Source organism: Pristis pectinata, chromosome 9 (genome assembly GCF_009764475.1).
Source record: "Pristis pectinata isolate sPriPec2 chromosome 9, sPriPec2.1.pri, whole genome shotgun sequence".
NCBI classification, from domain to species: domain Eukaryota; kingdom Metazoa; phylum Chordata; class Chondrichthyes; order Rhinopristiformes; family Pristidae; genus Pristis; species Pristis pectinata.
The window spans coordinates 31,917,487-31,932,909 of record NC_067413.1 but is presented as its reverse complement, the minus strand read 5'-3'; the positions used below and the strand labels follow the sequence as shown (position 1 = coordinate 31,932,909).

Sequence of the window (15,423 nt, the reverse complement as noted above, 5' to 3'; positions counted from 1 at the left end):
GATCTTTTACCTCACGGGCTACTTTCCTGTTTAAACCCTATTTCCCTTCATTGCATTAATATCCAAAGACCTATCGATCTGCCTTGAGTATGCTCAGTGACTGAGCCTCCACAGCCTTCTTCAGTGGAGAATCCCAAAGATTTGCTTAGGACTGGCTGAAGAAATTTCTTCTCATCTCAACCCTGAATGACTAACCCCTTTGAGAATCTGTCCTATGGTTTTAAACGACCATCCAGTCAAAACATCATCTCTGCTTCCACCCTTTCAAGCCCAACAAGAATTTTGAATTCAGTGAGATCTCCTCTCATTCTTCTAAACACAAGTGAGTATAGACTCTGTCTGTTTAATCTCTCCTCGGAGGTCAACACACCACTCCTCACCTCCACTCCCACCATCGCAGGATTCAATCTGGTGAACCTTTGTGGTGGTCAGTGTGGATGGTGCAGCAGGCTTGGTCTTTGTCCTTTGTGCTTGTCCAGCTTTTACTAAAGCAGCAAAAAAGGAGAAAATATATTTTAAAAAAATGAATTGCAATTAATTCAGTATGAGCACCAGTAGCTCAGGCTGATGTTGACTCTCTGGATTTTGGTGTGTTAACATGGTGAGTTTCCTCCTGTTTTGTCTGTGTATAAAAGTCAAGTGACGCTTTATACACTTGAGCCATAAAGTGTCAGTTATGGCTCAGTTGGCAGCACTCCTGCCTCTAAGTCAAAAGGCTGTGGGTACAAGTCCCACTCCTGACAGGTCTAGGCTGTCAGTTGTGGTGACAGAGATACTGATTTTTGGAAGAGATGTTAATCCAGGACCCCGTTAGTTTGCTCAGGATGTAAAAGATCCTTTGCCTCTGAATGTGCTATGCTTAAGTTTCTAGAAGACATTTGATAAGTTACTTCCTTACAGTTCACTATGGAAGATAAATCCTCATGATGTCAGAGGTAATGTATTGGTGTAGGTAGAAGATTGGCTAATTAACAGAAAACAAAGTACAAGCCATCCCCTGGTTAAGAACACCCGACTTACGGACACCTCTACATATGAACAAGCTCCTCTAATATTAAATTCAAAAGTCTGACGTACTGTACGTACACATGTTCATTCCTATGAATAGCAGAGTTAGTTTCCTCTTTCTCCACTTTTAGTAATTGTTCTTTCTTATCAGTCTTATGTGTTTTTTATGCTATTTGTTACAATACTGTAGAGGTGTGGTTACCACAGAATGATTTTACGATTTACAGACAAAATCGATTTATGTAAAAACGTCTGTAGAAGCAGAACCCTTTCATTACCCAGGGATGGCCTGCAGACATAAATGGGTCTTTTTCCGATTAGCAAAACATTAACAGAGGCCTCAAATTTTTACATTTATATAAATGACATGGATAAAGGCACCAAAGGCAGGATTATTAAACTTGCTGATGACACAAGGATCACAAGGATAAATGGTGAAGAGGTAGAAGGGGGCTACAAAGGGATGTAGATAGGTGAAGAGAGTGGGTAAATGGAATGTAACATGGCAAAATGTGAAATTGACCATTTTGGGGTAAAAATAAAAATATTATCTAGATGGTGAGAGATTACTGAGCCCGAAGGCACAAAGGAATCTGAATGTCCTAATGTATGATTCACAGAACATTAGTATGTAGCTACAGCAAATAATTAAGAAAACTAACAATTATTTTAAAAATAATAATAATGTTATTGTTTATCACTAGGGAAATTGAATACAAAAATAGGAAGGTTGTGCTTCACATTTAGGCCATTGGTGAGACCACAGTTGGAGTTCTGTGTACAGGTTGGGCAGGTTTAGAAGAGTGAGCTACCTTGATCAGAACAAGACACTGAGAGGTCTTACCAGGGTAGATAAGGCAGAGGTAGGAAGATTCTTGATGAGCAAGGGAGTGAAAGGTAACTACGAGTGGATACAAATGCAGAGTTGAGGTTCAATCAGAATGGCCGAGATTAATTAAATGGTGAGCAGATTTGAAAGCCAATTTGGGCTGCTCCTAATTTGTATGTTCACATACCTGTATATTGTAGAAAAGTTGGGTGTCTCCCAAGTATGCTCGATAATACTTTATCAGTATCACATTGCTGTTTGTGAGAACTTGCTGTGTGCACAATTTATGGCATTATAATAGTTAATACACTTCAGAAATGTTTTATTGTGTGTATTACATTAGGATATCTTTAAAAGGCAAGAAAGGGTCTGTTTTTCTTGTATCTGAACTGGAATATAGAGAGTACAGTCTTAACCTGCCTGTCTGCTCAATAGAAAGCACTTTGGCAGATTGCAAGAGGACTGTAAAAGTCACAGAAAGGTGTGGGAAAATTTATTGAAAAGGCCAGAACAGGTGGAATAAACATCATAATGTTTGGCTAGGAGTTCAGTGAAGGGACATCAGCTGTTGATGAGAAATGATGTTGAATGATTCCAGTACAGTAATTCCCTGTAATTGTGCAGGTGGAGAAACCTTTAAAAAGTTAACAGCATCTGGGATTTTACAAATAAGAATATACAGTGCAAGAGAGCTGATAATTAAGGAAATGAATAGACTGTGATTCACTTCATATCCAGCATGAATTTGGAATTACATGCTTCCAGAAATAAAGGTTACTGTACGTGTTGCCTCACTGGCAGAAAGGAAAGCTAAAGGTGTGCACAAATTGTACAGTAGCTAAAACAGGAGTAAAATGTGCAATGAGTGTCAAAGCTTTGCAAGTTCTGGATCATTTCTGTCGACAAAAGTTAACAGGTTATTGTGCAGCAGACTTAATACATATCCAAAACTTGAGGTCAGTGGTGAGACAAAACAGCTCCCCACTGACTTTGTAGAAAGCTCTCCGCAAACATCTGATGACATGTGGTGAGAATTTCTCCCCTTCTGTCATTGGTTGGAGTCGGGCATCCAGCATCAAAGTGGTTGATGAGTCAATTACATGGAAGAGTTGTCACAGACAGCAAACCAGGAAGGAAAAAGAAAACACTGTTTTTAATTAACTTTTTAAACAATATACAGATGCTATATAAAGATTGGAACCTTCAGGGATAATTAAGGTAGAAACTGATGTATCCTAAATTTTTTTTAATTAAAATTATTTTAAAAGCACGTATGGTTTGAACTATACTACTTTTAGTGTTGTATAGTTTGCTAACTGTGACTTAGCTTAATAAAAGCTAAAAGGGCAGGCACGGTAGTGCAGCAGTTAGCATAATGCTATTATAGTGCCAGCGACCCAGGTTCAATTCCCACCACTGTCTGTAAGAAGTCTGTACATTCTCCCATGTCTCTGTGGGTTTCCTCCAGGTGCTCCGGTTTCCTCCCACATTCCAAAGACGTACAGGTTAGGAAATTGTGGGCATGCTATGTTGGCACTGGAAGCATGGCGACACTTGCGGCTTCCCCCCAGAACACTGTACGCAAAAGATGTATTTCACTGTGTGTTTCGGTGTACATGTGACTAATTAAGATATCTTACATCTTAAAACATTTAAAAACTCTAATGCATCAAAGTAGAAGATGTTCAGGTTATTTTACAAAAAAACTAGCATAAATTCCAGTTACTTGCCATAGTTGTGTTGAAGAAAGTCACAAGTGGTACAGATTGTGGAAGAGGGTAAATTGGTTTATTATTGTAACATTTACTGAGGTACAGTGAAAAACTGTTTTGCATGTCATCCATTTCATCACATCAGTGCATTGAGGTAATACAAGGGAAAACAATAACAGAATGAAGAATAATGTTACAGTTACAGAGAATGTGCAGTGCAGGCAGACAACAAGGTGCAAGGCCATGACGAGGTAGATTGTGAGGTCAAGGGTCGATCTTATCGTACCAGGAGACTGTTCAGTAGTCTTATAACAGCAGGATAGAAGCTGTCCTTGAGCCTGATGGTATGTGCTTTCAGGCTTTTGTATCTTCTGCCCGATGGGAGCAGGGAGAAGAGAGAATGTCCGGGATGGGTGAGGTCTTTGATTATGTTGGAGCTTTACTAATGCAGCGAGAAGTGTGAGCAGAACCCATGGAGGGAAGGCTGGTTTCCCTCCTGTACTGTGCCCACAACTTTCTGCAGTGTCTTGCAGTTTTGGGCAGAGCAGTTGCCATACCAAGTTGTGATGCATCTGGATAGGGTGCTTTCTATGTTGCATCGAAAAAATTGGAGAGGATCAAAGGGGACATGCCAAGTTTCTTTAGCCTCCTGAGGAAGTAGAGGCACTGGTGCATTTTCTTGGCCGTGGCGTATACGTAGTTAGAGCAGGACAGGTGAGCGAGTCAATAAACACATCTTCAGGATTTCCAATTTGAAATTTATGTGTGCAAGGATCCAGAAATTGCTGTCAGTTTTACAGCAAAAGCTGATAGTTTTGCTGTCATTACCAGTGTAAAATGCAGGCTATTGTTACCTCCTTTGTGCTGAAATGTGTAAAGCATTGTTTCATTGCCGTAATTTATCAATGGATGTCTTAATCTGAATAATTAAGCTAATTGTCTCCACACTAACAAAATGGGCTATCTCATTTTCCTCCTGCTGAGTTTTGCAGCATATTAAATAAGTATCCATTGTTCAGACAGTGCATTGCAAACAAATAGCAAAGTTCACCCAACCAATCAATGAATTTGAGATTGGAAGTGCAGTTATTACATATTAATGACCTGGTCAAAGGTTGCTGAGTTGAAGTTGAGGATTGACGTTTGTCAAATATTGGTCCTTCAGCTACAATGCCTTTTATATGCATTCTCTAAGATTTGTGTGCCTGTTCAGTCCTCCCTCCCATCTCTCCATGGTTCATTAGGATGAGTTAGGAGTTCCCACTTCCATCATGCCAGCAGGGTCAGGGGAGTCAATGGAGGGGCAGCTTTTTACATTACAGACAAGGGCACCCCAGGCTCCCAAGTACAGTTGCTGATGCCCAAACCCTTGCCAAGGAACTTTCTGGTTGATCTTCCAACACATTATTTTACTTAACAAAATTGTAATATTCAGGAATAGCAACCATTTCCCCAACATGAGCTCCTAAAGTGGCAAGTACATCAGGAAAGGTGTCCTGACTTTCTTTGAGGTGATGCTGGCAGAACGTCCCATGTTGGGAGTTCCTGCTCTCCTCAGTTCTCAGTTTGTAAAGACTTTATCCATTACAGGGCACCAAGTGGCCTCAGCCTCATTTTCTTTTCCTTTCACCTGGCTCATCGTCAGAGAGCACTTGAAAGGATTGTATTTAGGACAGTTGTATCTGCTTCTAAAATCCACAGGACCAAATCCCCTAAAAATAATCCACAATATGCTTGTCCAGGGTTCAAAATACTACTCTAACTTTGCAGAGAGGGTTGGACTGTGAAATGAATGTGACCCTAGGCTAAACTAACTAAGGGTGCCAGAGCACTCAAAGTGAGTGTGTGCTTATTTAAGATATGCTTTTGAAAGTAGATAAAAATAAACAAAGCTGATATGGTGGATATACTGCTATAATTACTGTCATTTTGGATTTTTTTGAAAATTGTTTGTCATGTCTCCATTAATGTGAAACAGATGTCATTTTGGTGTTGGATGAAATTTCACTTTCTGATTTCTATTTTTTTTCTTTCTTTCCAGACCCGAGGACTACCGAATGAAGTGAATACATTCCCAAAGGAAGATGGAGATAATCCAAAAATCTATTTATTTTTCACATTTCTGGTTTTCAGAATTAAAAGTGGTTTCTTTCCCATACCTCCCTCTTATGCGAGTCTTAATTCCCAGCAAACACTCAACAAATATTTGAGTGAAAGTAGTAGATTCGGTTAAATGGCATAGAGTGGGGAAAAAACTTGAAGCAATGTGGAGGAACAGAGTTGAATAAAAGGAGTGAGGCAGGACGGCAAGTTCTTCCTGAATCAGTAACAGGAGAGGTAAGACGAAGAGAGTGGACGTTACACTTAGCCTAGATGGTTTAACATGGTCCAGATACATCTTCCACAAACATGTCGTAATCCCAACTTTATTATTTTTCTCTTTGTATGGTTTGCAGAAACTTACACAAGTTGATGTCTGATGAGGTGGCCAGTGCCTTGTTTCAGCAGTGAGCTGGTGGATTCTCTTTGTTCTATTGCTGAGGATCTGCGAGACGATGGGCTCCGGCCGTCATGCTGGTTGACCAGCCACACACACGGGTACTTCTTCTCCACCTGGAGAGGGTTTCATTGCAACTCCCTTGAGATATTCCGCTGGGGTTCAATGTGCACCAGCCTTCCTCAAACCTGATGTCTCAGTGGGATCAACTGTGCCGTCCTCACTGCCCCACACATCCATCATTGTCCCTCGACTGCCAAATTGTGATGGATTGTCCGATTTGCACCTATACCCACAAGGACCTGTGTTGTAGCCAATTTCCTTGTGGGACATCTGAGTTAGTGGATGTAAAACAACTTCAATCACAAAGGGCAATGCTGAAGCCCACCGACCCATGCAGTCCTCTGTGCATTTTGTTCCATAGAACACAGAACAGTACAGCACAGAGACGGGCCCTTCGGCCCATGATGTCTGTGCCAAACACAATGCTAAATTAGACTAAATCCCTTCTGCCTGCACATGATCCATATCCTTCCATTCCCTGCATATTCGTGTGTCTATCTAAAAGCATCTTAAGTGCCACTATTGTATCTGCTTCCAGCTGAATTCGGTCAAGGAAAGTTTTATTTTTAAAAACAATGGAAATTTGAACCTGATGCAAACTTAATGACCAGACAGGCTTGAAGGTATTTGGCTGTCACACAAGCAGGCAAATTGGAGAACTCCAAATTCCAGAATTCCTGGTTAAACAGTTGGGGACTAATTCTGTGGTTAAACCTCTGCACCTAAGCCACAGGGAAGCAGACGAGTGCAGTCTATGAGACAGCAAGCAGGAGAGAAGTGTGAAGTTTCACCAGTGGTATGCAGTGTAAATTTTGGATCCGTGCTGTCCCTGGCATCACTTTTGAGCTCCAGACATTGCCTAGCAGAGGATGGAGCATAGTCACAAGTCTGACAATTTTTGGCTCGAGTTTCTCTCAGCAGTTCACTAGACTGATGCCAGTCTCAGCCAATTCACTAAGCAGCAGCAGCCAAAAATAACAATGGAGGATCCTTTAGTCTGACAGTCATTGCTGCAGTGTTGCTCCGTCAGGCAGACACATCCTTGCTTCAGCAGTGATGGTGAAAATTGCAATTTTTCTCCCTGAGGAAAACATCTTTTATTTGCTCCTTTATTATTAGTGTCAGCTATGCCTCTGTGGGTAACACATTGGCAGAAAGAAGGTTGTATGTTGGAATCTCATTCCAGATGGCTGAGTACAGTAAACCAGGCTGACGCCATGTGGTGCTAAAGAACTGCTGCGTCAACAGACATGCTGCCTTCTGGTAGAATACAGTACGTTAACCGAGGCAATGTGTGCACCCTTAGATCCTGTGACACTATTTTGAAGTGTACAGGAGTGCTCTCCTTGATGTCCTGGGCGAAATCTATCCCTCAGTGAACACCACAGATTATCCAGTCACCCTATCACATTGCCGTTGGTCGGAGATCACTGGATACAAAATTAGAAGTTGTGCTTCCTAACTGACAGCACTGCTAACATTTCTAAAAATCACTTCATTGGTTGAAATATATTTTGAGATTGTGAATCTTGTTCCAGAGGTAAAGTTCTTTTTAACTTTATCATGAGTAGTGAGGTAATGGACCGTTTCCGGATTATGGAAGAGGAGGTGCTGGCTGTCTTGAGGCAAATTAAGGTGGATAAATAATCCCCAGAGCCTGACAAGGTGTCCCCTCGGACCTTGTGGGAGGCTACTGCAGAAATTGCACGGGCCCTGGCAGAGATATTTAAAATGCCGTTAGCCATGGATGAGGTGCTGGAAGACTGGGGGATAGCTAATGTTGTTCCATTGTTCAAGAAAGGCTCTAAGAATAAGCCGGGAAATTATAGGCCGGTGAGGCTGACATAGTTGTGGGTAAGTTATTGGAAAGTATTCTAAGGGACAGGATATACAATTATTTGGATAGACAGGGCCTGATTAGGGATAGTCAGCATGGATTTGTGCGTGGCAGGTCATATCTAACTAATCTTATAGAGTTTTTGGAGGAGGTTACCAAGAAGATCAATGAGGGAAAGGCAGTCTACATGGACTTTTGCAAGGCCTTTGACAAAGTCCTGCATGGGAGGCTGGTCCAGAACTTTAAGCCACTTGGTATGCAGGATGAAGTAGCCAATTGGATTCAACATTGGCATAGCAGGAGAAGCCAGATAGTGGTAGTAGATGGTTGTCTGTCTGACTGGAGGCCTGTGACTAGTGGTGTACCACAGGGATCGGTGTTGGGCGTGGTTGTTTATCAGCTATATTAATGATTTAGTTGTAAACTGGATCACCAAATTTGCAGATGACACCAAGATTGGGGGTGTAGTGGACAGCAAGGAAGACTATCAAAGCTTGCAGCATGATCTTGACCAGTTAGGAAAATGGGCTGAAAAATGGCTGATGGAATTTAATGCAAGTGTGAGGTGTTGCACTTTGGGAGGACAAACCAGGGTAGGACTTACACAGTGAATGGTAGGGCTCTGAGGTGTTCGATAGAATAAAGGGACCTGGGAATGCAGGTCCATGGTTCCTTGAAAGTGGCGTCACAGGTAGAAAGGATCATAAAGAGAGCTTTTGGCACTTTGGCCTTCATAAATTATTAAGGCATTGAATACAGGAGTTGGGATGTCATGCTGAAGTTGGACAAGACATTGGTGAGGCCAGATTTGGAGTATTGTGTGCAGTTCTCGTCACCTACTTCCAGGAAAAATATCAATAAGCTTGAAAGAGTGCAGAAAAAATTTACAAGGATGTTGCCGGCACTTGAGGACCTGAGTTATAGGGTAAGGTTGAATAAGTTAAGGCTATGCCCTGGAGCGCAGGAAAATGATGGGAGATCTTATAGAGGTATAAAGATTTATGAGGGGTATAAATAGGGTGAATACATGCAGGCTTTTTCCCCTCAGGTTGGGTGAGACTAGAGGTCATAGGTTTAGGGTGAAAGGTGAAATATATAAGGGGAATATGAGGGGAAACTTCTTCACTCAGAGGGTGGTGCGAGTTAGGAACAAGTTGCCAGCAGAAATTGTAGATGTGGGTTCAATTGTAATATTTAAGAGAAGTTTGAATAGGTACATGGATGGGAGGGTTTGGAGGGATATGGTCCAGGTGCAGGTAGATGGGACTAAGCAGAAGATCAGGTCAGCATGGACTAGATGGGCTGAAGGGCCTGTTTGTGTGCTGTAGTACTCTATTAATCTATGAATAGTTTGAAGGTGATGGCCAAGAAACTAAATGGCAGAAGTGGTGAGTTACATTGGTATGGAAATGTATCATAGAACATGGGGAAAAAGGAGGGCTGAACATGAATTATTTTTGTTTGGAAACTGTAAGTATTTAGGACAATTTAACTATATGCCCAGCAAAAGTGATGTCATTGAGCAGGCTTGGCAGCTCATCACCAAATAAGTCTCAAACAGCACGCCAGGGAGTAGAAAGTACAATTTTTAACAAACATTTTATGTCTTATAGAGCACAATGTAAAGATTGAAACATGTATAAGATTGAAATAGTTAAGAACAAAATAAAATTAAAATGCTTTAAATATTTAGATAGCTATTTGAGGGAATGACTATCTAAGGTAAAGTTATTTTCTCAGGCCTATAGGGGTTATTAAGCACTAACTATGGCTTGGAATACTAAAAACGCGCATAGACTTCATGCCTAACATTTCCAAGCCTTTTTACAGTAAGGGTAATAAATAAATACCTGAAATTTACATTGTCACTATTTTCTGCCTGGAGAATGGTGTAAAATAGCATTGTGGCTAATCCATTTGTGCTTTAGCAAATTACCAATTTGCCTCAAAGGTATGTTCACTGGTAGCTTTCAAAAATCAATCTACCTTAACACCTTTTGCTATGATGTTTTTACAGATTATATTTCAGATATTACCAATAAGCAGCAATGTTCTTTTGCCCTTCTATTCAGAACAGATGAATGAAATGTTTGCACAACCTATTTTAATGTCTCAATTTGTTTCTGTCACATTTCAAACTGTGTTTGGTAAGTAGGCTAAACTCTACAATTGCTGCAATCAGGACTGAATATTATTATTGATTCCCCAATAGCCTGTACTGTGCAGGTTTGATACCTGTTACTGTTGATAACTTGCCAAGTTTCATTCACAGGTTTCAAGGTCATAGGATGTTGTATGCTTGAAAAGTCAGCATCTTTATTGTCTGTGAATGTTTTTAATCCACGTTGTTCAGTGATGAATGGTGTCACTGTCTGCCAACTCTGATCTGAATGCTTATTATTCCAGCTTTTTACCACTTTTAGCTGTTTTATTCATGCAGTTGATCTAGATTTCTAACTCACACCAACACAATTCAGCTCAACAAAGGGTCAACATTTTCAATGCAAGCTTTGTAATATACAAATAGTGGTTGCATTTACTCTCATTGTCTCATGTGAGGGAAATAATACATTGTAATTGTCACCACAGATTAATAATCGGTGAGATGTTTCCAGTTCACTGTGTGCTAGGTTTGCAAGCAGTAATTTGTGTGAAGTTTTCTACTGTAACGCAAAGAGGATCATTCTGCTCTTGGTGTCACTGAGTGCTTTCAAGGTGTTGCTGTCATCCTAGACATTGGTCAAAATGTTAGGTGAGCGCCAGTCCTCTTGTTTGCATTTGCTGAGATTCTCAGGCATATGGGTGGATCAGCAGATTCCAGACAGAAGATCAAAAAGTCAGTTTGTCTCATTTAGACAGAACAAAAATTGTACAGGGCCGTTTTGACTTTTCTTGCATCTGGTTATGATGGCAGCTGACGTTAACTTTATGACAATGCAGCCTTTTCCTTTTCAAGATGTGGATAGCACATGGTTGTCAGTCGTGGAGTATCTTTCAGTATTCTAGCTGTAAGCTTCTTGAAAAAACCTTGCAGAAATTAGATTTATCAAATGCCTTTCTTATATAATAATTATTGGCCCCTGAAAACCACCATATGTTTACAACATTTGCGAATGCCATTCTGCATATTTTTACTGGCCCAGACTAGTCCCTTTTAGGGTTGAGATTTGCAGCAAGCTATTTTGTTTGAAGGCTGCTTCTAATGGCATTTCTTTTAAGATTAAATCTAACGAGACTGTATTGTAACCTATCCAGCCCACCCACTGTACATGGGGACCTGAAGCATAAGCGGGAGAAAAATTATTGAAACATAAAACTTCTGTGACTTGCATGTTAAATAGGCTAGAGTTAATCATTCACCTGGACTAAGATTTATCCCACTACCAGTTTCAGTAAAATTGATTGTCGAAGGTGCCATGTTTCAAATGAGGAGGCTTGCTCTACCCTCTTAGGTGGATGTTTAAAAAGTCCATACAGAAGAACCAGGGTTTTTCTCTCTGGCCAATATTTATTCCTAAGTCACTAGCACTAAAGAATAAATGATCTGGTAATTGTCATATGGCTGTTGAGGTGACCTGCTTTCTTTGCAGATCTATTTTTTCTTGAAATTAAGTGTTAAATTAGACAAGAATAATGTGTATTTAAATATTTCCATAATTACACTGATGTATGGATTTAAATATTTCCACTCATAGTTAAGAGTTATATTCTCACACCCGATATTTTTGTAAGGAAGGTTCAGCTTTAACCTCGATCATTTGGATCAACTGTAATTTGGAAATTCATGTAAGAGGCAATCCCTGTCATTAAACCTATTGAGAGGATTAGGTCTTTGGCAGGTTATCAACTTCTACCCGATTGTTCTGAGCATCACATGATGTAAGCAACTGGTCAGTGCTGACATTTATGCTTTGCCTTCCTCTGACTTTGCTTAATCTCATCCTTTTTATCTTGTGTACTTATCTGCCTCCCATGGTGCATCCATGTTATTTGCCTAGGATGCTCCCAGTGGTATTGAGCACATCACTCTTTGGAGAAAGATGTTGAGCTGGTTTTTATTAGTCCTTACTTTCAGAGTAGCTCTGTACATTCACTGTTCATCTATTACGAGCACAGATTTTTACATTAAATGTATTTGGTGACCTATGGCAGATGGTGGTCCAGAAACAGCCAGCCATGAGAAGGGATGAATATGAGGCACAATCCCACCCCAAGTGGGATTTCTTACCCCAGTTTTGATCAGATGAAAACTACATCCCAATGCATGCCAAACTATGACCTCACTCCATCCAGAGCTAGATGACACAGCCCAATGATTGTAAAAGTTAATGTTCCTGTCCAAATACTTTTAACTTCTAAAACAGCTGGAGGGGAAAAAAACTCAATTGAGTTGTTCCACAGGAGGAGATCATACACGTGCTGAGTGTTTCCAGGCCTGCGTGCAACATCCTGAGAATTTCAGGTAGACCTTTGGTTGCTAATTCTGAACAAGTAATCACTGAGCAAAATGTCTGGCCTGAAAGAGGCTATACAAGTTGGCTCTGTGTTCTTTGGTTTAGAAGTATGAGGGGTAATCATATTGAAACATATAAGATCCTGAGTGGGGGTGTCAGGGTATATGTCAAGATCTTTCTCTAGTGGGAGAGCCTCAAACAAGGGGACATAGTTACAAGATAAGGGGCCAGTCATTTAAAACTGAGGAGGTGTGTAGACATTTCTTCTACACACCTCAGGTGGTGAATCTCTGGAATTCTCTGCCCAGAGGGTTGTGGAGGCCAGATCATTAGAAATATTTAAAGTGGAAGCAGATAAATTTTTGCAAGATTGAGGAACTGAGGACAATGTGGGACAGGCACAGAAGTAGAATTGAGGCCAGGATATATCAATAATGATATCGAATGGAGGGGCAGGCAGCCTACTCCTGTTCGTATTTTTCATTGTGTTCTTGTAATGCCAAATTTTGGGCATTAAAGACCAGAAGATAATCTTAATGGTAAGCCTGAATTTTGTCTGTTTTCTTTCTCTTAAGTATTTTTTGGTGTTTTATCCCTGTCTTTACAAAGTTGTAAACATTATTTTCAACATGGCAGTAAATGGGGCAGCAACAACACAGCTTAAATGGTAAAACTGCAGCCTAATCCCTGGCCATGAATGGTTTACTTTTCAAGGACGAAGAAGAGATTCAGTTATTTGTGCAAGGCTCTGGAAACAGCACTTGAATGGTCAGGTAACCTTCTTTACCAAACAGTCTTGTTTATAATTTTAATAGCAATTAATGATATTTTATGATCTCCTGCCCTGGAAGGCGAGAAAGTGAATGTGCTGTCCCACTGCACCACTTCTGTTTCTGCATTGCCACTCATGTTGTTTAAATGTCTTAGAGCTAGAAAGGAGACAGAACTGTGTGAGAGGTAGGGAAAGGGAATTCAAGGGTTCAAGGAAAATTTTGTTTAAAGGTTTTTACCAACAAGAGGAGGTTTGAGCAAGACAAACCTGTTTGGGAATTTCAGATAATGGAATATTAGGGATGCCATCCGTCCTGTGGGGAGTTTAATCTCACTGAGATGAAGGGAAAATCATAGGTACATTTATAAAAGGTGTATTGTCTCCTCTTGTTTGTTAAAAAGTTACAAAAAAAATTTGGAGATGGGATGTCAAGTGATGTATATCTAGGCAGCATTGGCGACTCTAGGGCTGACAGACCGATCTAATGGCATTACAGATTTCAGATTTACATTGTCAGTTAATATCAGGAAACAAGCGACTGTGAAAGTTTCCAGTGCTCTGTGCAAAGTAAGGGCAGACACTCTTTACAAGTTGGTACTTGTTTAATTTTATTTACTTGCTCCTTGAACAATGACCATTTCATCCAAATAAATTACCTGCTAGATTTTGCCAAGAGGTAATTGAATAGAATAGGGGAATGAGCACAATCTGGAAAAACAATATCGTCTTCATATAAACTGCTTCACTTGGTAACAAGTGCACCATTTCATCTTTGCAAGGTTTCGCATTCATAACTGCGCAGCTCTGCCACAAGTGGTCTACAAATAAAAATTGTCCAGTGGCTTTTGAATCAATTTAAGTGTGTAAGCATTCAACTACTTTTTGACAATATCTCTACCAAATTGTTTGCTTTTGCTAAACGTAATACAAATTTCAATGATGCAGTGAGTTAATTTAACACAAATAGAAATGCTACAGAAAGGTAAAACACCAGTTTTATGCCCTTGGAATGTAACAGAAAACTGATAATAGTAGCACCCTACTAATCTTCAATAAGATTAGTGATTTAAAATGATCAGTCAACATTTGTATTGCTGAAATATTTAACACTGTGTAGAATCTTTTGAAAATTCAATTCTCATTTAATGGCACAAATGCTCTAATTTGACAACAACATAGCCTGATTTCTCTATCTGTGTAATTGTTACGTTATTTAAAAAAAAGTATCTCTGCAGAGGTCCCAGCTTTTAATCTATGAGCTGAATCCACGATTTCCACTGCCCATTTGATAGGGGTAAAGTACGTAAGATTTTGCGCTATGTTTACAATGCTCCTTTATTGGTTCTCCTTTGTTGTGCGTGAAGATGTGCCGCTCCATTTAGAAATGCTCCTCGTGAATCGCTTAATTCCAGGTGACCGGACCTCAACCACTTCCGATTCGTCGTCCTCCCTCTCAAGACGAGGCTCTGGGTAGGAGGGCTGGGAGTGGGGGTTTGGGTAGGGGTAGGACCCCTGGTACATGTACAGTTCTTGCTCATCATAATGGTCATAGGTTCGGTAGGAGTTTGGAGGCAATTGTACTACAGGGATGTCTTGATTGGTTGGATCACTGTATCCACCTTAACCCACCACCACCACCAACAGTATCCATAGTTAGCACAGGAGGAGAGGCAGAAGATTAAATATGAGTAAGATTTTAGAACATTATTTGTAAATTCATTAAGCTGTTTGGTGCTTGATGTACATTTTAACAGGTAAATTTAAAACACACACACCAATGATGAGTAATGGGACTGACATACACAAGTAGAGGTGGTGACACAAACACAGCACAACAAAGTCCAGCACCAGGGAGATAGGAAGAAAGTCACAAGACAGGGACAAATGGGTCCTTTTTCTATGTTTTTCCTCGTATTATAGAAAAGCGTGTTGTTAAATGGTTCAGTATGAATCGGAAAGCTTATGATGATAAAGATGACGTTAGTTGGTTTTGTCACTTTGCTTTGGGTTAGATCACAGCAGTATGTGCTCAGGAAGGGCAGTGCATCTTTAGACATGATATTCCTTCTCAGTAAGGGCGATCAGAGAGCGATTAATAATAGCAAGCTTGGTGCCTCTTAAATAAATGAAGCATTTTAATTTCCTTTCATCATTAAAACAGATGAATAAAGTACAGTGGACAATTAAAGCAATTTAATTTCATAAACAGGTAAGTCATTGTTAGCTTGATTAGTTTATAAAAAGTGGTTAA

At 40.2% G+C, this 15,423-nt stretch overlaps 2 protein-coding genes across 8 annotated transcripts in view; one reads left to right on the top strand and one right to left on the bottom strand.

The window, feature by feature from the left end:
* mrpl13 (mitochondrial ribosomal protein L13) overlaps positions 1–5,707 on the top strand; it is an 89,782-nt gene extending 84,075 nt beyond the window's left edge. The window contains 1 exon segment of the mRNA XM_052023546.1: positions 5,591–5,707. Coding sequence (XP_051879506.1) covers positions 5,591–5,615 — 25 coding nt within the window. The 3' untranslated portion in view covers positions 5,616–5,707.
* Positions 5,708–13,763: 8,056 nt separating this feature from the next.
* col14a1a (collagen, type XIV, alpha 1a) overlaps positions 13,764–15,423 on the bottom strand; it is a 180,246-nt gene continuing 178,586 nt past the window's right edge. For 4 of the 7 annotated variants that reach the window (XM_052023336.1, XM_052023342.1, XM_052023343.1 and 1 more), the window contains one exon: positions 13,764–14,791. In XM_052023336.1, coding sequence (XP_051879296.1) covers positions 14,508–14,791 — 284 coding nt within the window. In that variant the 3' untranslated portion in view covers positions 13,764–14,507. The remainder of the gene's footprint in view (positions 14,792–15,423) is intronic. The other 3 variants (XM_052023338.1, XM_052023340.1, XM_052023339.1) reach the window with 3 other exon arrangements.